Raw genomic sequence first — 26,195 nt, 5'->3', positions numbered from 1 at the left:
ACTTGAGGTCATTGTAATCAAATTAAAAAAAATAATAAAAAAATGAATAAATTTGGTGTTTGGTTAGGTAACTTTATTTTAACTACTTTATAAATAAAATGTTGTAATAGATGGTAAATGTATATATAAAAAAAAAAAAAAAAAATAATAATAATTAATATTTATCTAAATTAATATATTTTTTTTTTATTTTTTTTTTTTTTAAATTTAAAATTTTAAAAAAATTATTTTTTTTAATTTTTTTAAATTTTTTTAAATTTTTTTCATTATCGTTTTCTATATTGCCAAATTTATATTAATTAACATATAGGTTTTAATTTATATATATATTTAAAAATGTTTGATATACCAGAAGAACTTGTTTATGCTGTATTAATTATTATTATCTTATATCTTGTCAAAGTTATTGCATCACCAAAAGAAGTTGTTGTAGCCAAACCAAAGCCAAAACCACAATATGAAAAAAGAGATTATACATTAGAAGAACTTAAACAATATAATGGTACCGACGAAACCAAACCAATTTTCATTGCAATCAAAGGTAAAATTTATGATGTCACTGCCAAAAGCTCAACATATGGTCCAGGTGGTGCCTATAATACCTTCTCTGGTAATGATGCCACAATTTGTTTAGCCAAATCCTCATTCGAAGATGCAGATATCAATAAAAAATGGACAGAAAAATCACTTGAAGAATTACCAGAAGAACATAAAGAATCATTAAATGGCTGGATTAATTTCTTTTCAGAAAGATATATTTTAGTTGGAAATGTTAAACAAGAATAAATAAATAATAATAATCAAATAAATAAATAAAAAAACTATTTTATATTTCTTTTAATTTAGAAATCTAAAAAAAGTAATTAAAAAAAATTTAAAACAAAATTAATATCCGCAATAATATAATTTATCAAATTTTACAATTAAATAAATACACAATTAATTAAATATACATAGAAATAAATATATAAAATTATTCTTTGTTTTATTTTGTTTTTTTTGTTTTTTTTTTTTGTCTCGTTTTCTTTTCTTTTTTTTTTTTTTTTTTTTTTTTTTTTTTTTAAAAAGTAGTTCTTGCCAAATTCTTAAAACCAATACCAAGACATGTAAATAATACAGTTTTTGATTCAGAATCTGGTTGAATTTTAAAAGTTACACCAAAGAAATCACGTAATTGACGTATAAACTCGATAGTGTAAGGTGTTATTCTACCTAATCTTATTTTTGAAATATCTTCTGGGCATAAAACCATAAATAATAATGCTAAACTTTGATTATGACTATCGATACAACCACCGTTTGCAATTTCTTCCAAGAGTGCATATGCAGTTCTTTCACCTAAATCCTCTGGTGATTCGCTATTCTTTTCACCACTCATAATTTCTGCTGATAAACAACAACCTGAAGTTGTTTCTGCTACTAATGTTAAACCATAACCTGGTGATAAACCTGATTCACCTCCTTTATAATGATCACTTGAAATGTAAACATCTGGTGTATGTTCTAAAAGTATACCCTTGGCTTTATCTAATACTCTATTTGAAAATTGTGGTGAAATACGTGTGGCATATGCAATACCACGTATTCTACGAATTTTACCTTCATCAATTAATTGAACTGCTTTTAATTGTGGAACAATTGGGCATTTGAAATTAACTGAACCTCCACCATTTGGGGGTGCTCCACGTTTTAATATTTTAATATTTAATCCTTCTTCAAGTCCGAATTTTCTAATAATTGGTAATGTAGTGGTTCTAATTGTATCAATCTGATTTTTTTTAAAGAATAAAATTAATTACTATTGCTTTTAAATAAATTATTATTTCTTATATACATACAGTTAAATCAATATCGTTATTGGTAATACCATTTAATGTAATATCTAAAGGTGTTTTTGAAAATGGACCCAAACAAATTAAAGCTTCAACAAAATAACCAATACCTCTTGAATTACCACAGTCGTGTGCTATGTTTTTACCACCAATAATAATACCTGGAATATATGTAATTGTTGTACCGGTTGTATTAATTTCAATCTTTGAACCATTTGTAATTTTATCAACAAGACGAAGGAATGATGCTTCGTAATCTCTTAAACCTGGTTTTTCGTCTTCATCTCTAATATTTGTAATTCTAATTGCTTTACCACTTAGTGTTGAACAAATAACTCTTTGTCTAAAATGTGTTGATCCTTGATATTTTAACATTTTTTATTTATGAAATAATAAAATAAAAAAAAATAATTATAAATCAAAAAAAAAATTTTAATGACCAAACGAAAATTTCGTTTTTTTTTTTTTTTTTTTATAATTTTTTATTTTTTTAATTTTTTAATTTTTTTTTTTTTTTTAAATTAATTAATTTATTTATAATTAAATAAATAAAATATTGTTATTTAAATAATATTTATTATTATTATTTTTTTTGATTGATTAAAAATAATACATCAATTTTTTTTAAGGTATAAAAAAATTAATCGATTATATTCTAATCTGATACAAAAACAATTATTTTTTTTTAAAAAAAAGATATTTTTAAAATTATTTTTAAAAGAAAAATCCCAAAAAAAAAAAAAAAAAAAAAAATTGTAAATATTTTTTTTATTTAAAAAAAATTCATTTAATAAAATTAAATAATAATAAATATAAATAATTAATAAAATGGTTTCTGGTATGTCAATTCGTAAAAGAAGAGTTGTTAAAAAAAAACAAGTTATAACTTTACCTATACATTTACCATCATTATCACCAGAAGGTAAATATTAATTAATATATAAAATTAAAAAAATTTATATTGTAATTCTAATAAAATATTTATAGTTTTATCAAATTATAAACAAATTTTTATTGTCGACCTTCAAAGTTTTTCAAATAAACAATGTAATAGATTATTAAATCAAACATTATTTGGTAAATTAAAGAATGAGGATGCTATAATTTTAGTAATTATCAAAAGTAAATTTAGTCCAAAGTGTAGAGAGTGTGGAATTGGTGATAAAAACTCAAAATTGTTTTTAAAAGATAGATTCGTAAAGAGTGGTGATGGCAGAGTGTTATTTGAATTGGATAGCACCATTAGCAGTCTTGCTTATAGAAAAGAGCTCTGCAAATATGTTTATAACCATAATAAAAACATTGTATTATTAACTGAAGATAAAGTTGTTGGCTATGATATTGTTGGTTCCTCAGTTCCAAAAGAAGATACCGAAAAGTACAACTGTTATTTTCAAATTTTTGGTGAGGATGATGATGGCTCAAATAAAACCAAAGAAGAACAAGTTTCAGAATTACAAAATAAAGCCACTTTAAAAGTTGAAAAATGGATTAAAGAAAGAATTGAAAGAGGTGACGAAATCAATTTACCAAAGAATATCGAAAGTTTAGAAAAATCAATTTCACCATTTTGTAAAGCAGTCCATAGTTTTTCAAACAATGCTCACATTATAAACAAGTTAAGAGAATGTGGTGATATCAAAATTTGTGATACCTGCGAAAGCTGTGTACCAACTAGTACCAATCTTGAGAATCAATTTTATTTCAGTTACCTCAGCTTAAGTGATGAAGAGCATAAACAATTCGATTGGCTTTTAAAATCAATTATCTCGGAATATATGAAAACCCCAAACAATTTAGTACCAATTCCACTCGAAAAAGTTAATAAATTTTCCTTAAGCGAAGTAGTGAATATCCCAACATCAATAGTTGTAAAAAGTTTAATCGAAAATAAAGTAATAGAGCTTAAAGGATCAGCTCAACCAAAACATCAAAATAATTTAGATCTTGAAAATGATAACAGTTCATTTATAAACGATTTTGATAATATTTCAATATCATCATTTAGAACCACAACTAGTTATTCATCAACATTATCTCCATTTAAAAAACAACAATCAACATCACCTTTCGCTTCAACAGCCAAAAAATTATATAGCAGCCCAATAAAGAAAACAAGTAGCAGTAGTTTATCTCCATTAAAAAAACAAGGTCCCAAATATTCATATTCGGGTAGAAACAGTAATAGTTTAAGTAGTATTATGAATACCTATAGCAATAGTGAAGAGTTCAATAAGAAGGCAAAAATCAAATATAATATTATTAATTAAAAAATTTTATTAATTATAACTATAAATTATTTTTTAAATAAACTTTTTTTAGATATTTATATTTTCTTAAAATTATTTTATTTTATTTATTTTTTATAAAATTTTTATTCTTCAATTTTATCAGCAGAAAAATGAGTTTTTATTGGATGGAGTATTGAAGGATCTAAAGTTGAACCAGGGAAAATGGATTTACGACGTAAATCACGACTCTTACAACCATCACCTAGTGTTGTGATTTCACCCATTGAGAACCAATAAAATTGATATGGTTCTAGTTCCATTTTTACAAAACCATTTTGGTCAACCATAACTTGATAATCTGTTAAAATATCAACAAGATAATGAGATTGTTCATCATAGGATGCAGTTTCTACATTTAAGAAAGGTATTACTGGTGGTTTACCTGATTCAGAGTTATTTTGAGATTGATATTCTTCTTTTGAAGTTAATGGTTTTGTTTGGGTACCTAAAGTTTGTGTTGTTTGATAATTAGTGTGGACCTTTCTTGTTGCAACTGGTGTTACTTTAGAGTCTGTAAGATTATTGATACCGAGTGTATTAGTACTAGAAGTGGTAGGATGATATTGTTGTTGTAATGGGTCTACGTAAACTAGAGAAGCTCTTCTTTGGTGTCTTGATGAGGTTGCTCCATCATGAACATGGGTATGAAGAACAACTTCTTGTTTTACATCCGATAAATTGTGAACAATAAACATTCTATCGATACCACAAATTCTCATATAAGCAGCTATTTGTGGATTTTCAGAGTTTACCCATTTAAATGCACCATGTCCAAACGCTAAATGCTTTCTTCTTCTTTGGATCATCTGGCGAATAATTTGGAAAAGAGATGCTGGAGCTTTTTCAGATTCTGTAACATTAACCTTTTGATATCCATATTCTGGGTCATCGATTACTGGAGCATAGAGTTTATTTGAAGTTGAAAAACCTCCATTTGGTGGAGTATCATCCCATTGCATTGGAGTACGAACACCATGACGATCTTCTAACCAAATATTATCACCCATACATATTTCGTCCCCATAGTATATGATTGGTGATCCTGGTAAGGTAAATAATAAAGAATATGCCAATTCAATCTTTCTTTGGTCACCACCCATTAATGGAGCTAAACGTCTACGAATACCCAAATTAATTTTCATTCTTGGAACTGGTGCATAATATTCCCACATTTCTTTTCTTTCATCATTTGTAACCATTTCTAGTGTTAGCTCATCATGGTTTCTTAAGAAAGTTACCCATTGACAATTAGATGGAATTTCTGGAGTAGATTCCATAATAGCCCTTAAACATTCACCATCACCCCTCTTAATAGCCATATAAATTCTAGGCATTACTGGAAAATGAAAACCCATATGAAATTCATCACCATCACCAAAATACTTTCTTACTTCGTTTGGCATTTGACATGCCTCTGCTAAAATTACTCTACCAGGATATTTGTCATCTATAAACTTTCTCATTCTTTTTAAAAATTCATGAGTCTCTGGTAAATTTTCACAAGATGTTCCTTCTCTTTCGACTAAAAATTTTAATTTTTTTTAAAAAAAAAAAATTATTAATATAATTGATTTAAAATTATTTTATATTTATTATTTTCTATATTTACATAAATAAGGTACAGCATCAACTCTAAAACCATCAATACCTAAATTTAACCAAAAATCCATAATATTTAACATTTCTGCTTGAACTTTTGGATTATCAAAATTTAAATCAGGTTGCTCTTTGTAAAATCTATGCCAATAATATTGACCAGCTGCTTCATCCCATGTCTATAAAATAAATAAAAATTAAAAAATTAATTTTTTTAAAAAAAAAAAATAATTAAAATTTAAATGGATAATTACCCAATTTGATTGCTCTACATCCAAAAAAATAATTCTTGCATCTTTATATTGCTTTGGATCATCTGTCCATACAAAGTAGTCTCTATATGGTGAATCTCTTGATAATCTTGCTGATTGAAACCATCTATGTTTTTCTGAGCAATGATTAGGTATAAAATCAGCAATAATTTTCATATTTCTTTCATGAACCGCTTTGACTAGAATTTTAAAATCATTTAATGTTCCATAGTCTGGATGAATATCGCAATAGTCAGATACATCATACCCATCATCCTAAAATTAATAAAAAAAAAAAAAAAAAAAAAATTAAATTAATATTTTTTTTAAAACTAAAAAATATTTATATAGTTACTTTTAGTGGGGATGGATATATTGGTAATAACCAAATGCAATCTACCCCAAGAGAATGAAGGTAATCTAATTTATTTGTAATGCCAGATATACCTCCATTACCTGTACCTTCAATATCACAAAATGCTCTGACATATACCTTAAAAAAAAATAATAGATATGAAATTAGTAATTAATATTTTTAAATTATTATAATAATAAATTAAAACTGTTTACCTCGTAAAATATAGCTTCTTTAAACCATAGATTATTTGATACTGACATTTCAGATCTTTCGTGCTCTGAATAATCTAAAAATTCATCAGTTGATCCATTTAGAGATGGTGATAAATATTGGTTGGAATCATAAGACATATTTAAATTATCTAATGATTGCCCCAAATTAGTTGGGCTTGTATTGTTCATTATTTTATAAAACTATTTATATTTTTTTTTTTTTTAGTTTTTTTTTTTTTTAATGATAATAATTTGTATAATAGAAATAAAAAGAAATGAACATATAAAAAAAAATAAATAATTAATTGAATGAAATTAAAAAAATTAAAAATAAAATTAAAAAAAAATAAATAAAAAAAAAAATTAATTTATTTGTAAAATAAAAAAAAAATAAAAAATTATTTGTTTTTTTATTTAATTTTTTAATATATTAGTTCATTATTATAATAATTAAAAAAAGAATGATAAAATGATATTGCATATCATGTAGCCATATCATTTTTTTTTCATAATAGTAAATAAAAAAAAATTAACTAATTTTATTGTTTTATTTTAATTTATTATTTTTAATTTAAAAAAAAAATAAATAAAGAGAAATTTAAACTTTTACTGTTTATTTTTTTAAAAAAAATAAATAAAAAAATAAAAAAAAATAAATTGATTAAAAATTTTTTAAAAACTATTTTTTTTAAAATTTTTTTTTTTACACAAATTTTTTATTTTTTTTTAAAATAAAATATCTTTAATATTTTTATTTTTTATTATAAAAACCAATAGTATCAAAAATAATAATAACAACACACATAAATTAACACAATTATAATCACACACTATTTTCAAGATAATTTTTTGTTTTATATTTTTTTTTTTTTTTACAAATAAATTAAATGTTTTTTTTTCATAAATAAAAAATGAATAATTATAATAATAGCTCAAAGGAAGTACAATGGGTTCAAAATATTTTAAAAGAAAAAGAAATTATAGTCAATAGTATCGACGATTTTAAAGATTCAGTTATAATTATTGAACTATTACAAGTCATAACCAACAGACCAATTACAAAATATTTTAAAAAACCAAGAACAAGAATTCAATCAATTGAAAATGCCAGTATAGCTTTAAATTTTATGAAAAATAATTCATTTCAAATTTCAACACTATATAGTCCTCAAGGTAAAGATTATTTAAACAAACTATTATCAAATTAAAATATTAAAATATTAATTTTTTTTTTTTTTTTTTAGATATTGCTGATGGTAATGAAAAAACAATTAAAAGTATTATTTATATTATTTATTTATTTGGTCAAGGTAAAAAACTAAAGATTAGCAGAATAAGAAAGAATAGTAGAAGAATACCATTTAATGCTGATGGTATGATAAATCAATCAATTACCACCACACCAATTTCATCAAATAAAATTGATAACGAAGAAATCATACTAGAGGACACTGATTCCGAAGAAGAAGATTTACATTTGGATTCAATTCATGACGATGATGGTGACACTACCGAAGAGGAAGATAATATTAATAATAGTGACCAGAAAAGATCGCCAATTGTATCATCTACATCATCGTTTGAGGCACAAAGTTCAACATCATCATTATCATCATTAAACTCAGTTGCATCTACTTCAGTTACTGGTTCATCAACAAACTCTACCTCATCATGGAAAAGAGAATCTAGACAATCCATCGTTGATAACTCTAGTAGTGGTCGTAACTCAAGAAGATTCAGTGGTATGGTAACAAGATCTGCAATTCTATCTTTAAAAAGTCCATTAATGTCAGCTTCTTCTGGTAGTATACCAAATATGAACAATGAAGAAGCCAGTGGTGATTCATCATCTTTATCAACATCTTCATTACCAACTCCTAGTCAAGGCTGGTTCAAAGTTAAAGTAGATGAGAAGAAAAAAGAAAAACCAATTACCAAAGTACCACTTCTTGTTAAAATATCGCCTGTAGATTTTGATAGATATAACAACCCAGATTTCTTAGGAAAAATTGTTGATTGCCAAAGATTCATTAGAGGCTATAAAAGTAGAAAGGTCTTAAAGCAAAGAAAGAAATTTAATAACCATAGAAATCGTTGTTTTGGTGAAATTTTATCAACAGAAGAGACCTATGTGCAATGTGTAGAAATGATTGTTAATATTTTTTATAAACAAATTATGTGGAATGCCAAAGTTTCTCCAACTCCATACTTGACAATGCCAGATATAAATACCATCTTTTCAACAATCAATCAAATTTTTTCATTCAATAGCGATTTACTTAGCCAATTAAGAAAGGTCAACGAAACTTGGAGCCATTATCAAAAGGTTGGTGATATTTTCCTTTCTGCTGTACCCTATATGAAACTTTATAAACAATATTGCCTCAACTATGATACTGCTATTCTCTGTTTACAAAAAGCAAAAAAGAATCAAACCTTTAATCTCTTTATTAAAGCTTGTTTAGATCACCCAGAAAACAAAATGAAACAAAGTTTAGAATCATTATTAATTACAGTAGTTCAAAGAATCCCAAGATATATTTTATTAATCAACGACCTCTTATCACATACTTGGAAAGACCACCCAGACTATGAAAACCTTCAAAACGCACTCAGAAAAATTCAATCAGTTGCCTCTGAAGTAAATAAGAGTATCAAGATCGCTGAGTTACAATCAAAAGTTTTAGAAATTCAAAAATCACTTGTTGGTTGGGATGAGGAAAAGGGTGAATTGGTACAGCCAACACGTCTTTTTGTTAAACAAGGTTATATTTTGGATTGTCAATTAGATACAAGATTCTCTAAAGATCTTCAAAAACTAACATACTTCCTTTTCAATAATGCTATTTTAATCACTGAAAAAGAAAACTCCTCTCACCGTTTCCAATTAAAATATTTCTTTGATTTAAATGACCCATCAACCAAACTTAAAGATATCGAAGATAGTCAAGTAATTAAAAATTCATTCCAGTTAATTTTAGGTAGAACTACTGCATTTTTAGCAACTGAAAATAATGATGAAAAATCCTATTTATTAAACCACATTCAAAATTGTAAACAATCAAAACAAAATAGACCATCAACAATAATTTTAGATAATAATAATAGTTCAAGTACCAATTTAATAAAGGATACAGAAAAAAATAATTTAGAAAATAATAATGGAGAAAATAATATAAATAATAGTTTAGAAAATTTAGATATAAATAATAATGATAATAATGACAATAGTAATAATGATAATGATAATATAAATAATAATAGTAATAATGAAAATAGTGATAATACCAATATAAATAATGAAAATAACAATATAAATAATGAAAATAATAATTTAGAATTTAATACAGATAAAAGCTATACTGTTATTATAAATAAATCAGAAAGTAAAAAAGAAGCAGGTAAAAAAGAATATACAGTTTATAATATTTCAATTAGTGATGATGAAACAGGTGAATGCTTCAATATAGTTAAAAGATATAGCGACTTTGATAACCTCAACAAAAAATTAACAAAGAAATTCCCAACTGAAAAATTAAAAGATTTACCAAAGAAACATTATATTAACTCATTAGGCAGTAATACTGTAGAATCAAGAAGGCTAATGTTAGAAGTTTATCTTCAACACTTGTTCCAAATCGAATCGATCAAACAAAGCATTTATTTAAAGAATTTTATTTCCCAACCATCTTTAAATGAACAATCTGCAGAAAACTCTCAAACAACCTCACCCTCATCAACTTCACCCGCCCCAACTTCACCCGTCACCAATGGTAAACATAAAAGTTTAGATGACCTAAAACCATATCTAACTTTTAGATTAAAAAAAGAAAAAAGTAGTTCAAAGTTAAAAAAAGAAAAAAGCAATGCCAATTTAATTTCACCATCACAATCAGTTGAAGAGTTAAATAATACAAATATAAATATAAATACCAATACCAATACCAATACAGATACAGATACAGATACAAATATGAATACAAATAATAATGATAATTAAAATAAAATATTTTGTACTATTAATAAAAAAAAAAAACCTATATATTAAAAAATAGTTTTTTGTTTTAAAACAAAATTTTAGTTAAAATAATAAAAATACTTTATTAATTTTTTTTTTTTTTATATTGCTATTGTTGCATATTATTTTCTTCCACTTTTTCTTCATTGTTTATTGTTGCATCTTGTAAATTATCGTTACTATCATTATTTAAATTGGTTTGGGTGCTATTATCAATTGATATATTTTCTAAACTACTATTAGTTAAAGTATTTAAATTTGGTGCAGAGTTAAATTCTTTTAATGGAGAAACTGGAGTAGCACTTAACTGTTGGTGGGATTGCGATATTTTAATTGCATATTCATTGTAGCCAGAAATGCTATTATTTAAAGATGACATTTGTGATGCCCTTCTTTTGAGCTCAATTCCATGTAATGAACTTGCAGTACGTTCAAATATTGGTTCTTTTGTTGTCTCGAAACTATCTTCTGGATCCAGTACTCTTTTGTCATTTGATAGGTATTTATTTGATACTAGTTTTAAATAATCGATTAATTTGAGAATCTTGGTGTCTATTATAATTTGCCATTTGTTTGGTAAATAATATTTTAATGAAAATATAAATAAAATTGCCAAAAGAATAGTATATAAAACCACTACAACTGATAAAATTACTTCAATTCCTTTTGAATCATATAATTTGGTTGATCTTAAAGATGATAAAATTAAAATACAAATATAACTAAATAATAATACAGAATTTCCTGTTACCTATAAAATAATAAAATTATGTTAATATCAAATATAAATTTGATTTTATTAAAAATAAAAAAATAAATAATTACCTCTGCAAGATTTGAAACTTTATATACATAAGGTTTAAACATAATTTGATTTATAATTGATGAACCAATAACCAATAATACAACAAAAACACTAAATGATGACTTTGGATTAATTAACGCCAAAGAAACAGCCAACATAAATCTTCTTAAAAGTGTTACTAATTCATACCCTTTTTTTATAATAAAAATTTTTATTAATATATAAAAAATCAATATTAAATAAAACTATAAATACTTACAAAAGACTGATTTTCTATAGTCAATATAAATTGAACCTATCATTTTTAAAACCTTTGGATTATCTAATCTTTTTCTGTTGTTAAAGAGTAAAAAAGCAAATAATGCAGGAATACCTATTACATAGATAATTGTTGATGCCACAGTTAGACGGAACACATTATTATAAGTTGAATTATTACCACATTCAATATATGGGAAAAATGACATATATTTTGAACCAGAAATTGTATCTTCTATACATGGGTAGTTTTGGAATGTATAAGTGGTTATTGGTAAATATAGAATGTTGGCAGCTAATAAGTTTACACGGATGCCAGAGTAAAATAAGGTTTTGTCTATTTTGCAATTTCCTTTTGATTTGATGAAAACATATAGTTGCATTAAACAAATAAAAATAATTGATAAAACAAAGAAAACAAAAGGTAAGCAAAAAATAACAATAAATAAATTAGGCCACTTTGCAAAACTACCAATACATAAGAAACCAAATGAAAAGTTTAACCAAGAACTACCTGAATAAAATGCTGAAAAGAATGAGGGCCAACTAAAAAGGGGTATTAAAACATATTTTTATACATCTATATTATAAATATACAATACTTACGGTGATAATTTTGATAAAAGTAAATTAAAGATTTGATAATAAAAAATTACAGTTTTTCTAGTACTTGAAGGCAAACTACGCTTTGGATCTGTTAAAACAAAGAATAGGAACAATATTATAAAGACAACAACAACTACAACAAAAATTAATGTTGATTGCCAACCATTTGGACACTTGGAGCACTCCAAACCTTTTTGAAAATAATCTTCTGAACATTTTGAGCATAACCTTCCCTCATAACCTGTTCTGCATGTATAATTGTAAGAGCTATCTGGATTACATGATGTTTTACCAAAATTTGAAATTGGGCATGTTAAAATATATTTTGGTTCTTCAAATGATGGAAATGGGAAAAAACCTGCTGGGATCAAAATATCATTACCACTGCCTGGGCATACTGCATTTTCAGGGCATAATATACATGAGCCATTTAAACCACGATATGTTGCATCGCATCTACAAAAACTATGGTTATAGTAACTTGAATCTAATGAAATACGCATTTCTATACCTTTTCCGACAATTTGGGGACATGAAAAATACTCTTTTTCTAAATGGATAAAAGTGTCACTAATTTCCATATATATGGGCAAATCTCCTCCATTCTCACCAAATAATAATGGATTGTTCTCTAAGTAAAGCGTTGATAAGTAGTTTAACTCGTTTGGTATACTTCCACTAAAATTATTATTGCTAAAATCTAATTCATTTAAATTGGGCATCCAACTAATAAACTCTCTTAATGGACCACTTAATCTGTTGGATTTGAAATTGAATATAAAAACCTTGGTCAAAAGTTCTACCTGAGAAACACTATCCCAAACCATTTCCTCAACAAATTCTCCATATATCTCATTATTTTGAGCTGAAATTATAGTTAACTAAATAAAAAATTATAAAAATGTTAATATTTAAAAAATTAAATTTTAAAAATAGATAAAAAGAGGGAAATACATGCATGTTTTTGACCTTTGATTGGATCCAATATTTCACTAAGTGAACAATTAAAATTATTATTATCAATTGAAATTCTGTTGAGGTTTAAAATATTTTTAAAGGTTTTTGGGATAATACCAGTTAAATTATTTTTTGCTAAATTTAAATATTCTAAACTAACCCAATTTCCCATTGATTCTGGTATCATTCCCTATTTAAAATAAAAAAATAAATATTAACAAAATCTATAAAACAATGGAAATATTAATAATCATTGAAACAATATAATTATACGTACTTGAAGTTTATTTGAATTTAAAATAACATCATTTAATAAAAGTGGAATTTTATCGGTACAATCTGGTAATGAAGTAAACTCATTAATATCCAATGCAATATCTCTTAAACTAGTAATATCACAAATCCATTGTAATGAACCACCAAAACCATTATCTGAAAATCTAATACTCTGTAGTTATTAAAATAAATCTGTTAATTAATTTTTCTACAAATTTTTAATAAATTTTTAAATGATAAAAATAATCTTACGGTTAATTGGGGCGTATTTGTAAAAATATTTTCTAAACTACCATGAATTTTATTTCTGGTAACTTCAAATAACTTTAATTTTTCTAATTGACCATATGATTGTGGAATAGTACCCTCGATTGAATTATCATATAACCAAAATGACTCCAATTCTTTTAAATTTGAAATATTATCTGGTAAATTACCCTGTAAATAATAAAATTTATTAGTATCAAACCATTATTATCATTTTTATTAATACACTTTTATTTTTACTTACATCAATTGAATTAAAACCAAGATCTAACAATCTTAGCTTTGGTATATTACCAAACTCTGGAGGTATTGATCCATATATTAAATTACCCTCTAAGAAAAGCAAATCCAATTCCTTATATTTGTCATAAAAAATAGGAAGTGTTGAATTAAAATAATTGTATGCAATCCACAATGTTGAAATATTATCTGGTAAAAAGTTGGTCCACGATAGATCACCCACAAACTCATTATCGTTTAATGAGAGATAGGTGAGGTTATCCATTTTTGAAAAAATTTTATGTTCAACTTCACCACCCAACATATTACTTGAAATATCAATTACTTGTAAATGAATAAGATCTGAAAACTCTATTGGTAACTCACCTTTTAAATCATTTGAACCCAATTGAATTTTTATTATATTATTTGTTAAATCACCATCGAATGATTGACACACAATACCATACCAGTTATTTGAACATGGGTCACCCTCTAACCAATTTGTATTATCTACCCATGAAGAACCAGACCACTTTTCATATAATAATTTTAAAATTTCTTTTTCATCCTCATTTAAATTTGCGGTTGATGCTAAAACATTTCTAATTGTACCCAATTTATTGGTTTTATAAATTTCTTTTATTTTAATTGTATTTCTTTCTTTTTTATTTATATCTAAATTATTTTTATTATTGTTATTATTTATTTTTATTGAATATACATTATTTATAAAAAAAATTATAAAAATGAAAATAATAAAAAAATTAAATTTAATCATTTTAAAAAATATCAAACAATTATTTGTTTTTTTATTATACACTAAAAAAACATATATATCATATATATGTAGTTAAAAAAAAAAATAATAAAATGAATAAAAAAAAACGCAGTTTATTTTTAAATTTTTGATTGTAAAAAATAAATGAAAAAAATATTAAAAAAAAAATAAAAACTTTGATTAAAAACAAAATCAATTAAAATGTACAATTTTGTTTAGCTTAGGGTTTGAGGAAAAAAAAAATTTCCTCACGCAAAATAATTTGGGAACCGTAACCAAGAGTAAATAATTACTCACAAAAAAAAAAAAATGGGTGTTTTTTTTGATTTTCATGCACAAAGTAAAAAAATATAAATTATTTTGCGGTGGTTATTGAAAATCTCAGCTGATCAAAAAAAGTTTATAAATAATTATTTTTTTTTTTAAAATTACTTTTTTTTTTTTTATTTTTTTTTATTTTTTTTTTTGGGTGATTAAAAGTTGTGATTTGTTATATGTTTTTTTTTTTTTTAATTTTTTTTTAGTATTATTAATCAATTAAATAAAATAATTTAAATTGAATTAATTTTTACTTTTCTTTTTTTCTTTTTTTGATTCTTTTTCATCGCCTGAATCTTTTTCAGATTTCTTTCTCTTTTTATCTTTCTTTTCTTTTTTCTTTGATTTTTCATCATCGGATTCGTCTTTCTTCTTTTTATCCTTCTTTTCTTTCTTTTCTTTCTTTTCAGAGTCAGAATCATCAGAGTCGTCTTTCTTTTCTTTCTTTTCTTTCTTATCTTTCTTTTCTTTCTTTTCTTTTTTATCTTTCTTTTCTTTCTTTTCTTTCTTTTCGGATTCAGATTCAGATGATGGGACAGCAGCTGGAGTTGGTTCTGGTGAAATAACAGCAGTGGTGGCTTTCTTTGGAGTATCAACTTTCATTTCTTCGGTACCTTCTTGAGCAGCAACACCAGTGTAATAGGTGTAGGTATTGGTCCAATCAGATGGAGTTTTTTCGTTTGGTTTACCATATTTATCTAATTTACCATCTTTGATCATTTCCTTCTTGACCTTAGCTTTTGGACCAAGACCCCATCTAACTGGGTAAACATCTCTATCCATAATAACTCTTTTAATGGTAGCAACAACACCGTGGTCGCAGGTGGCCATTGAAGCGGTGGTCATTTGAGCAACACCAATAGCGATGGCTTCACCTTTAGTGGTAATGAGGACGACTTCTTCGTTGGATTCGATATCTTGTTCATAACGGAGAAGACCTGGAATCATAAGTTTGGCACCATAACAAATAGCATTGATAGCACTATCTTTAACAACGATTCTCTTGTAGTTTGTAAGAATAGCTTCTAATGGTTGAACAACACGACGGAGGTATGCTTCATCTTTGGAGTTATCAAATTCGTATTGAGCATCTTTAACATCGTGCATAGTGACCATACCTTTCTTTTCAGACATGATACCTGAACGAACACGACGAAGTTCTTGCATGTGACCACCAACACCCATTAAAAGACCAATGTGAACACAGAGAGTACGAATATAGGTACCAGCTTCACAATCGACCCAAATTAAACCTAAATTACGTTCTGGATCGTATTCAATTAATTTTGATTCGTGAATAGTACGAACTCTTAATCTCTTTTTGACGGCAGATTTTTGTGGTGGACGTTGGAAAAGAGCACCTCTTAAAGTATCGACAGCTTTTGAAAGTTCGCTAACGTTTTCAATAGCGTTGTGTAAACGAACAATACCAATATATTCTTTACCAGCACCTTGTTGTGATTTAACTAAACGAGTAGCACGTTCAATACAAACAATTAAACAACCTGTAACTTTTGGATCTAAAGTACCACTGTGACCAGTTTTTTGAACACGAAGGATAGTACGAATCCAAGCAACGACTTCGTGTGATGATGGATTTGATGGTTTATCTAAATTAATAATACCATATTTAATGTATTCTTTGATTGGTCTTTTTAATGGTGAATGACCGTTTGGAATTGGTGTATAGTGACCAGTTCTAACTAATAATTGATCATAATTCTTTAATAATAATGGCCATTTTGATGTATCTAAAGTTGGGGTTTTTTCTGGTTTAATAACTTGTTGTTCAGTTGATTCTACTGATTTTTCTGATTTCTTTGATTTTTTATCTACTTGATTTATTATAAAAAAAAAATAAATAAAAAAAATAAATAAAAAAAATAAATGCTATTAATAAATTGAAATACTTTTTATAAAAAGTATTATATTTATAAAAATAAAACTTACCACTCATTTTATTTTTTTTTATAATATAATATTATAATTACTACTATTTGATTTTATGGGTATGAAAATAAATAAGTAATAAAAATACGATTGAAACTAAATTAATTATATATATAAAATTATTTAAATATATGATTCGGTTTATTTCAATACAAAAAAAAATAATCGTTTTTTTTTTTTTTTTTTCAAAAAATTTAAAAAAAAAAAAATTTTTAAAAAAAAAAATAAAAAAAAAAGGAAAAAAAAGAAAAATAAAAAAAAATAAAAAAAATAAAAAAAAATAAATAATTATAGTTTTTAAAATTTCTATAATTGAAAATCTTATAGTTTAAGAAAACTAAAAAAAATGATTTAATCATTTAAATATGATAAAATTACAATATATTCTTTAAAGAAAAAAAAAAAAAAAAAAAAATTAAAAATAGAAGAGTTGTCTAGGCATTTTTGTAAAATTTATTGAATGATTATATATTATCAATTATTATGATTAATATACCAATAGTATAAATGGTGTTGTTATTGAACTTTTGACTATTGATGTCCTAAAATTACAATTATATTCGTTTCTACTGAGTTTAGTTGATAAATTTAAAGTGTATAATTATTTTTAATTTAAAATTTTTTTTTTTTTTTTTTAAAATTTTAGAAGATACAATAATTTTATTTTAAATTTGGGTTGCCGAAAGGAATTTATCAATGATACAGTAAATGGAGACTATGTTAATTGACAATGACAATCACAATAGTCAATATGTAGAAATTGAAGATACAATAGTTTTTTTTTTTTCAAGATATTATTTGGGTTTCTTTTAAAAAGATTATGGTGTGTTTTATTTTTTAATATTTAAAAACTCAAATAAACTCATTTCATCACTTTTCAAATTAAATAAAATCTCATATATCACATGATCACAAGATGCGAAATCAATAAATAAATAAATCAATAAATCAATATAAATAAAAAAAATACTCAAAAATAAATAATTTTTTTATTTATTTATTTTTTTAAAGAATTTTTTTTTAATTAAAATAATATGTCGCAATGAAATTTCTTTTCAATTTTTTTTAATTAAAAACAGTGTTGTGTTGAAATTTTTTTAAATTATTTTTTTATTTTTTTATTTTTTTATTTTTTTTTAAAATTTTATTAATTAAGTGGGTGGGGCTTAAAAAAAGTTAATAGATCAAAATAAATTTAATGATTGTACAAAAAAGGGTAAAATCAATTTGGAGTTGTTTTTTTATTTTTAAAAAAGGAAAGGGTTATAGATTCATAATTATAATTTACTTAATTTTATTTTTAATCCCATACTCTAAATAAATTTTAAAACTCTATATAAACCTCTTTTTAATTTATTTTTCATTCAAGCTTGCAATCAAAAGTTTGTTTTATATTCATTTAATCAGCTTTTTTTCCTATTCTTTCCAACCCAATCAACTTTTTTTTTTTGCTTTTTATAATATTATAATATTTTTTATATATATTTAGATTCTTTTTTTAAATTTTTAATTTTTTCAATTGAAGTTTGCTATTGGATAGTCCGTCTTGTATTTTATTTTATATACTAAGGTTTTATTTATTTATTTTTATTTTGTTTATTATAATACTAAATTAATAAGATATATATTTTAATAATTTTTATTATTTTTTTTTTTTTTATTTTTTTATTTTTTTTTTAAAAAGATATTAATATTTAAAATGTTTAGTTATAATTTATAAATTATGATTTGAATCATCATTTATAATTCTATCATTTGATGATAATGATGTATAACCTTTATGTTGTTTATATTGTCTAACTTTATAAATTATAAGAACTAATAAAGCGATAAGGATTAATGGAGATACAATTGACATTACAATTAAAGCTGGATGGGTACGTTTTTCCAGGCTGGCCCAATTAAAAACAACTTGAAGAGTATCTGGATAGTTGTAACCTTTTGGAGTTACAAAATCAAAAGCTAAATTGAGGTTTGCTGGGTCAGCTGAAACAAATGATGTGAAATTACCATCTAATTGAATATCGCTGTGAATAAATGTATAGGTTGAATCTTGATCATTTGGTGGAATGCTAATATTATAAACAAATGTTCCATTCATAGTGAGAATATTTTGTACTTTTAATGCCGGTTTGTCGGTATTTGGGCCTAGACCTTGAATATTAATTGAGCTAGTTGAAATACAATCCATAAAACCTATAAAGTTAACATTACCATCGATTGCAATACTAAGATCACCAGCATTTAAGATATTGCTTTGAAGTGTAACATTTGAACCATCGATATTTAAAACACCATAGTTATATATTAAAAAGAAGTAACTGTGTGAATCTGGGAGGAAATCGACAGAGCCAGATTCATGAATGAAAAAGTTGTCGTTAAAGCAAATGGCTTGTTTATTAATGGTTACACTACCATCAACATAGAGACATTTTTCTAATTTTAATGAATTAGTTGCAACAAGAGATGCATTGGCGGCAACAGTAATACCACCAGTAATATCAACACTATCTAAAAATGTAACCTCGCCACTTGAAACTGTAATATTTGAGAATATGGCTTTAGATGAGGTGTTCGATACAAGGGATCCAGATGGGAATTGAAGATTACCAATATAAATATTTGTATTGTCTTTTAATGTTATGATACCATTGACTACTTTTACTAAACTTGGGTTGGCACTGAATGTTGAATATTCGCTAATAGTAAGATTACCATTAAAAACAATATCATCTGAAACAACTACTTTTGAATTTGGGACAACTCTTACATTGGAGTTTAAATTCATTGACGAGGTTGTAAGATTCGCTATATCGGCATTAGTTTGGATATTAATAGTTTTTGAAACTTGAATTGTACCAAATAAACTATACTTTTGGGAACCAGAGAGAGTCATAGACCCATCGACTTTAATATTTGTATTGGAGTGAGCTACAAAACCATTTAAAGAATTAAATTCCTCTGAGACTTGAACTGTACTTTGTTGATTTAATAAAAGTGAACCTTGTAAAAAAAGAGTATTTGCTTTAACTAAAGAAGAGTCATAGGCTACTAACATTGATAATAAATCAATAGAAAAATCTGGTAATGAGTTTGTTGGGTTTGTTGAGGTTGAAATAATTTGTGAGTTTCCATTTAATATAGTGGTTGACTCTACTAATCTGATTACACCAGATTGAACTACAGCATTGTTTATTGTGATACTGGTAATTGAGAAAAGAATATTTTCGGCTGAAAGTGAAGAATTAATAATAATATGATTTGTGCTACCATTTGAAAAGTCGATGGTTAAACCATAAACTTGAAAATTTTCATTGTTACTAATAACTAAAGTTATAGTTTCGCTATTTTGGACTTCAATAATAAAATTTGTTGATGCTGAGTTTGTTAATACATTTGGTTTGTCCCAATATGATGAGTTACTGAAAATATTACAACCTCCCTTTGTAAAACAATCATCCTGTGGTATAAAATTGGTTGTTATTGGATTATCACCAACTTCTTTGTTTGCATTTAAAAAATTTAAAAAATTTAAAAATAAAAATAAAAATAGAAATATTTTCATTTTTAATTTTTAAAAAAAAAGTAACACAAAAGAAAAAAAAAAAAGTACAAATAAAATATTTGTAATTTATAAATAATAAAAAAAATAAATAATTTATAAAGTTTTTAATAATTGAAATTATTGAGAAATAAAATTCGAATTTTAAAAAAAAAAAAAAAAAAAAAAGCCAAAAAAAAAAAAAAAAAAAAATTAAAATAAATTCTATTACACCGTTCTTTTTTTAAGATTTTTTTTTTTAGATTTTTTTTTATGTTTATGTTTTATTATAATTAAAATTAATAATCAATATTTTTTATAAAATATTAATTTGGATTGAAAGCAATGTGGACCATAAAATTTAGATCTGTTGATTTTGAGGCAATTGATTCTTGAATCATTTGTTTAAATTTTTGAGCCGCTAATTCTTCGGTTAATTCTAATGCCAAAGCATCTCTTAAATAATAGATATCTGAAATTTTATTTAACTCTGGTAAACCAGTTGATACCATCATTAAGAATAAATTTAAAAATACATTTGCTTTTCTTCTAATGACATTATAGGCTTTGGCACATAGATCTTCAAATGATTTAAAATGTTCATCACCGACTACGTATGCAAATGATGCAGGAAATACAAATGGGGCTCTTTCTCTTTTGAATCCTTTAAATGTTTGGACATTACCTAAAAATCTACCAAAATCAATATGAAATAAATGACCAGATCTAGTGATCATGATGTTATCGTTGTGTCTATCTCCAAGACCTAATATATATGAATACACTGAACATGCAGCCGTCGATCTAATAAAGTTTTCTACAGCACTGTTATATTCCAATTCTGAAGGGTTTTCTTGTTTTAACCAATCTGAAATGGCTGTTTCTGATAGTGCAGCTGTAATACCACCAGCTTGTTTTTGAATATCGGCAATTGTTTTGGAATCCCCAACAATTTCAATCATTCCTTCCATTGGACCTGACGCAATACATTGATAGGTAATTGTTTGTAAATCTAGACCACTATTTAACCACATTCTATCCATAATATTGATCATTTGGATTGTTAGTTGATCTTGTCTTAAATCATCACCAGCTTTAAATAAAATATAGTGATTATCTCCTAATGGGTCATAATTTTCAATTGATAGAAACAATGGCAATGTTTTGGATTCTTTTACTTTACAGCCTGATGGTATAATTGATTTGCCTCTAAATTCTGGATTACTTGGTGTTTTAAAATCGTTTGAAATTTCAAGTGTAGATAGGGTTGAATTTAAATAATCTCTTCTTTTACTTGATGCGATGGTTTTGATTTCGAGAGCAACCGATTTGATTTTACTATAGAATTCATATTGTTTATATATATCATTAAGTTTGTTATTTGATGTACCTCTAAGAAAAGTTTCTAATAAAAGTTGATATCTTTCTAACCATTCTGGATATATTTTATTGTTATTATTATTTGCCTCCTCTAATACTAAAATTTCTGCTTTAATTTGCCAAAAGAATTTATGTGACATATTTTGTTTATTTAAAAGTACACGCCTAATTAAAAATTTTGATAAAATTGAATAGTGATGGGGTTCATGTTTAAGTGCTTGAATAAGTTGTGGTAAATACATATCTATTTCGGAGTCACTCATCCTTCTAAGATTTAAAATTGCTAATTTTCTAACTTCTCTATCTAAGAATTGAGAACTTAATAGCTCTAAGCTATCAATTGGGTCTAAAGATGGCCAATTATTTACTAACCAATAAAATTCTTGAACGGCTTCTGGGTTGTTCCATGGTACTGATAGTGTAAGTTTTGAAATTGATGTGGTTGGTTTATTCATTTTACAATGATTTCTATATTTCCAAATTAGTTGGGCTTCATCTGGTTTTAAATCACAAAGTCTATCTCTATCTAAAATTTGATTTACAGTTTGTAGAATTGAGGTGTCTGGTACTTGTTGTTGATAGTATTGCTCTAATTGCTCTATTCTTTCATTGGATAACGGTTCTGGTGAGAATTGAATACCTGATGATTCTATTTCAAAAGTTAATGCTACATTATCTAAATAGTTTTGGTGTAGATTTGAGTAGTCTATAGTATTATTTAGCCAGAGTTTTAATGAATTGAAACCAGAGTTAATTTTATTCTTATAGTCCCAAATATGAAAGTTAACCCAACCTAAAAGTAAATCAGAGTCGCTTATATCGTAATTGGAGCCTGTTCTTTCTTTTTTTGTTTTAATGTAAATCATTAAAGTAATGATGGCATTTGATGGAATTTCTTTAAAGCTAACACCTTCTAACCAGTGTAACCAGGATGGATTATTTTGGATTGGGATTTTATTTGTTATCATTGTATTACCAATTTTATAACCACCTTGATAAATTTGAGCTCTGGTATAAATCTTTGTTTCTGCTGTTTTAAAGTTTAAGTTTAGCGATGATCTAATTTCATCAATATCAAAATTCTTTAAACCACCAATTCTTATCTTGAAATTTTTATTAGTATTATTGCTGCTTATTTGAGGAGTTGTTACAAGATCTTCATCTTCTAATAATATACTTTTTTCTAATGATTCATTTAATGATATATATTGAGATGATGATAAGGTTGAGTGGCAGGTTGTTTCCATCGATGCTTGTAGTTCAGACTCGTCAACAGAATTCCTTTCTAAAAGTAATAGATCAATTTTCTTTTGTCTCCTTGATTTGGTATTGATAAAATCGATTGAACACAATTGTGAACCAGAGTTTACCAAATAGATTTCTAGACCACGAATTTTAATTACAAATTTACTGGGATCCATAATCTTGGTTTCATTTTCAATAATTTTCGAAAACTTCCTAAAAATTATATCTTGCAATTCACCAATAGTAGTTGTTACATTGCAATAAAATGTTTTAATAATGTTTTCTGTTATAAATAATCTTATGGTACATTGGGCTAATGAATAAAGTGTATTTAAATTGCTATTAATTGATTTCTGTTTTGTAAATAATGAGCCGCTGCTATTTGAAAGTGAAGGTGATGATGAAAAAAAATTTGCATTGGTTTCAAATTTTCTCATATTGCTTGATGGTGAACATGCTTTCCAACTATTGCTAGATGGGCTGTAACTACTGAATGATTCACTATTGAGTCCATTGTTGCTATCATTTATATTATTGTTGTTTTGAATACTAATTGGGATGCTTGATGTTGAGTTTTTTAATAAAGTTGATTTATGAAGACTACCTGACGAAGATGAATTACTATTTGTAATTTTATTGCCATAGTAGTTATTTTGAATGGTTACGGGAGAGGATGATAGTATTGATGCTGATGGAGGGCTACCTAAATAAAAATCACCAAAGCTATTGGTACTTGAGTTGAGGCTTGTTGATGGTGGTCTGTTATAACCAATTAAAGTTGGTAGTTTATTAGCAGATGTTTGAGGTGAAAAATATGGTAATTGCCCAAAAGAGTTTGTTGGAGAATTTGTACATGAGTTTGTTGGGGATGAGTTTGGTGAGGATATAAACGTTGCCTCGTTATCTAACTGTAATTTATGAATATTAACAATATCTAAAAATTTAACCATTCTATTTCTAAAATTTGTAGATTCTTCTTTATCATCATTTTTAACTGAGGTTTCGAAATCTTTATTTAAAATAACCGAGATTTTATTATAAAATTCTTCTTCTTCTTTTTTAGGAACCACATATATATCAAAGGTTTGTTTCTGTTTTTGGTCAATAAAAAACGGAACATATTTTCTGTAAATAATAAAATAAAATTATATTATTAATATATTGTAAATATTTAACTAAAAAAAAACAAACATCACTTACAAATATTGTTTAGTTTTATTTGAAAAATAAAAGTTTGATGAGGTTTTCAAAGACATTTCTTCAATGGTAGAGATGTTTAGTTTTTTTAAATTTGTATAGTCGTTGAGTTGGAGATAATCAAATATTTTTGATAATAATGAACTTATGGTATCCAGTTCTAAACTATAGAGTAGTTGGTGAAGTTTACCGTTTATAAATACATTGATTGGATATTGAATTGAATTTTCGGTTTGTTTTTGAATATTTTCGTCATGTTGTTGTTTTAATTTGTTTTGTTTATTCTCCTCTTCTTGTTTAATTTGTTGTTTTTTGAGTTTAAATTCTAATAGCTTTTTATTGAAGTCATTTTCAGGGACCACATTTGCTGGAGTAGTTGGTACTACTATTTTTTTATGTAAATTGTTCATATCAAATGAAGGCGCTTTTGGTAATGTGATTTTTCTTTTTTCTTTTTCTTCATTTTCTTTTTTTAATTGGTTTTCATCATCATCTTTTAATTTCTTGGATAGTGAGTCATATTCATCTTCTTTTAACAACTTTATACTATTCTCTAAACTACTTGTTAAATTACTAATGTGTATACTATTTAATATATTACTATTGGAAATACTATTTTTACTTTTTTCTAAATCATCTAATAATAAATCTAAATCTAATTTATTTTTTCTTAATCTTTCTTTTTCTTCAAAAATTTTCTTTAAAATAAAATAAAAAAGTTAATATATTTTTATATTTTTATATTTTTATATTTTTATTTAAATTATAGTTTATTATAGTTTTTTACTTACATTATGATTTTCTATTTTTAATTCAACTGATTTTATTAAGTCATTTAGGTGATTAATTTTACTATTGTTTATTGAAGATATTTCATTGATATTATTTTCTAATATTAAACAGTTATTATGTAATTCCCGAAGTTTTCTTATTTGTAATGTGTTATTTATTGGTGTTGTGTTTATATTAATATTGACTTTATTAATTTCAATAAATTCTTTTTGGCGATTTATAAATATTTCATTCTCTAAATTAATTTCTTTTTTACAATTTTCAATTTCATCTGAATATAAATTTTCTTCTTTTAAAATTTCTTTTTCTAAGTTTCTAATTGTTGACAGGTTTTTAGAGAATTGATTTGTGCATGCTTCGAATTCCTAACAAAAAAAAAATTTAATAAGTGACCACCATTTTAAAATATCTAGTAATTGAATCTTACCTGTTTTCTTTTTAATTTATCTATTTTTACGACATTATATAGTTTTAAAATTTTTGCATCTGTTTCTTTACTTTTGGCCAAAGCATTGTTCTTTTCCATATCGCACACCATGGCAATGTTTGATGCCTGATGCCCAAGATTATCAGAGTAATTATTCATTTTCTAATTTGAGACTGTTGTTTTTGTTATGATTATTATTATTATTTTAATCTTTTTTTTTATTATAGATTTTAAACTATCATGATAAAATACTATGTTGGTAATTATCCAAATATTTGCAAAAAAAAAAAAAAAAAAAAAGTTGATTTTTCAAAAAAAAAAAATTTTAAAAAAAAGATTTTTTGAAAAATAAAAAAATAAAATAAAATAAAATAATAAAAATAAATGTGGTAATGACCCACATTCTATAAGTTACACTTTTGCATGGATGGTCTATTATATTTTAGTCCATTTTTTTTATTTTTTTATATTTTTTTATGATTATATTAAAAAAAATTTCTATTTTTTATTTTTTTATGATTATTATATTTTGTTTATTATTATTATAATAAAAAGGTTTTTTGATTTATAAGAATAATTATTTCCATGTTTATAGATATATTGGTGTATATAGTTTAA

At 25.0% G+C, this 26,195-nt stretch overlaps 8 protein-coding genes across 8 annotated transcripts; 3 read left to right on the top strand and 5 right to left on the bottom strand.

Moving 5' to 3' along the window:
• The first annotated feature begins 268 nt into the window (after positions 1 to 268).
• On the top strand, positions 269 to 988 carry DICPUDRAFT_92264 (uncharacterized protein). The gene has a single exon (XM_003289202.1). It carries the CDS (start codon positions 337 to 339, stop codon positions 784 to 786), a length of 450 nt encoding a protein of 149 aa, XP_003289250.1. The 5' UTR covers positions 269 to 336; the 3' UTR covers positions 787 to 988.
• A 72-nt stretch (positions 989 to 1,060) lies between these two features.
• DICPUDRAFT_80015 (uncharacterized protein) lies at positions 1,061 to 2,207 on the bottom strand (the record flags this gene model as incomplete). The annotated part of the gene is made up of 2 exons (XM_003289192.1): positions 1,061 to 1,768; positions 1,839 to 2,207. 2 exons carry the CDS (start codon positions 2,205 to 2,207, stop codon positions 1,061 to 1,063), a joined length of 1,077 nt encoding a protein of 358 aa, XP_003289240.1.
• Positions 2,208 to 2,702: 495 nt separating this feature from the next.
• Positions 2,703 to 4,090, top strand: DICPUDRAFT_17662 (uncharacterized protein; the record flags this gene model as incomplete). Its single annotated transcript, XM_003289201.1, has 2 exons — positions 2,703 to 2,754; positions 2,820 to 4,090. Coding segments are annotated over 2 exons (1,323 nt in total), but the record flags the coding sequence as incomplete, so codon positions are not given.
• DICPUDRAFT_55969 (uncharacterized protein) lies at positions 4,086 to 6,821 on the bottom strand. The gene is made up of 5 exons (XM_003289191.1): positions 6,541 to 6,821; positions 6,326 to 6,463; positions 5,974 to 6,246; positions 5,733 to 5,898; positions 4,086 to 5,645 (listed from the first exon to the last, which is right to left on the bottom strand). Exons 1-5 carry the CDS (start codon positions 6,727 to 6,729, stop codon positions 4,207 to 4,209), a joined length of 2,205 nt encoding a protein of 734 aa, XP_003289239.1. The 5' UTR covers positions 6,730 to 6,821; the 3' UTR covers positions 4,086 to 4,206.
• Positions 6,822 to 7,451: 630 nt separating this feature from the next.
• On the top strand, positions 7,452 to 10,540 carry DICPUDRAFT_153591 (uncharacterized protein; the record flags this gene model as incomplete). The annotated part of the gene is made up of 2 exons (XM_003289200.1): positions 7,452 to 7,713; positions 7,785 to 10,540. 2 exons carry the CDS (start codon positions 7,452 to 7,454, stop codon positions 10,538 to 10,540), a joined length of 3,018 nt encoding a protein of 1,005 aa, XP_003289248.1.
• Positions 10,541 to 12,835: 2,295 nt separating this feature from the next.
• On the bottom strand, positions 12,836 to 13,904 carry DICPUDRAFT_13118 (uncharacterized protein; the record flags this gene model as incomplete). Its single annotated transcript, XM_003289190.1, has 2 exons — positions 12,836 to 13,026; positions 13,805 to 13,904. Coding segments are annotated over 2 exons (291 nt in total), but the record flags the coding sequence as incomplete, so codon positions are not given.
• A 1,384-nt stretch (positions 13,905 to 15,288) lies between these two features.
• On the bottom strand, positions 15,289 to 20,833 carry DICPUDRAFT_35400 (uncharacterized protein; the record flags this gene model as incomplete). The annotated part of the gene is made up of 2 exons (XM_003289189.1): positions 15,289 to 16,863; positions 20,771 to 20,833. Coding segments are annotated over 2 exons (1,638 nt in total), but the record flags the coding sequence as incomplete, so codon positions are not given.
• Positions 20,834 to 20,862: 29 nt separating this feature from the next.
• On the bottom strand, positions 20,863 to 25,676 carry DICPUDRAFT_35373 (uncharacterized protein; the record flags this gene model as incomplete). Its single annotated transcript, XM_003289188.1, has 4 exons — positions 20,863 to 24,286; positions 24,362 to 25,056; positions 25,150 to 25,515; positions 25,578 to 25,676. 4 exons carry the CDS (start codon positions 25,674 to 25,676, stop codon positions 20,863 to 20,865), a joined length of 4,584 nt encoding a protein of 1,527 aa, XP_003289236.1.
• Positions 25,677 to 26,195: the final 519 nt, after the last annotated feature.

The sequence above is a fragment of the Dictyostelium purpureum genome (genome assembly GCF_000190715.1).
Source record: "Dictyostelium purpureum unplaced genomic scaffold DICPUscaffold_166, whole genome shotgun sequence".
In the NCBI taxonomy this organism is placed as follows: domain Eukaryota; phylum Evosea; class Eumycetozoa; order Dictyosteliales; family Dictyosteliaceae; genus Dictyostelium; species Dictyostelium purpureum.
The sequence above is the reverse complement of the archived record's forward strand: the minus strand, read 5'-3'. Positions and strand labels throughout refer to the sequence as shown.

Coding starts and splice junctions, on each gene's coding strand:
- DICPUDRAFT_92264 (XM_003289202.1), top strand. CDS start 337: ATGTTTGATATACCAGAAGAACTTGTTTATGCTGTATTAATTATTATT.
- DICPUDRAFT_55969 (XM_003289191.1), bottom strand. CDS start 6,729: ATGAACAATACAAGCCCAACTAATTTGGGGCAATCATTAGATAATTTA. Junction 6,464..6,540: donor AAGAAGCTATATTTTACGAG/GTAAACAGTTTT, acceptor TTTTTTTTTAAG/GTATATGTCAGAGCATTTTG. Junction 5,899..5,973: donor ATGTAGAGCAATCAAATTGG/GTAATTATCCAT, acceptor TTTATTTTATAG/ACATGGGATGAAGCAGCTGG.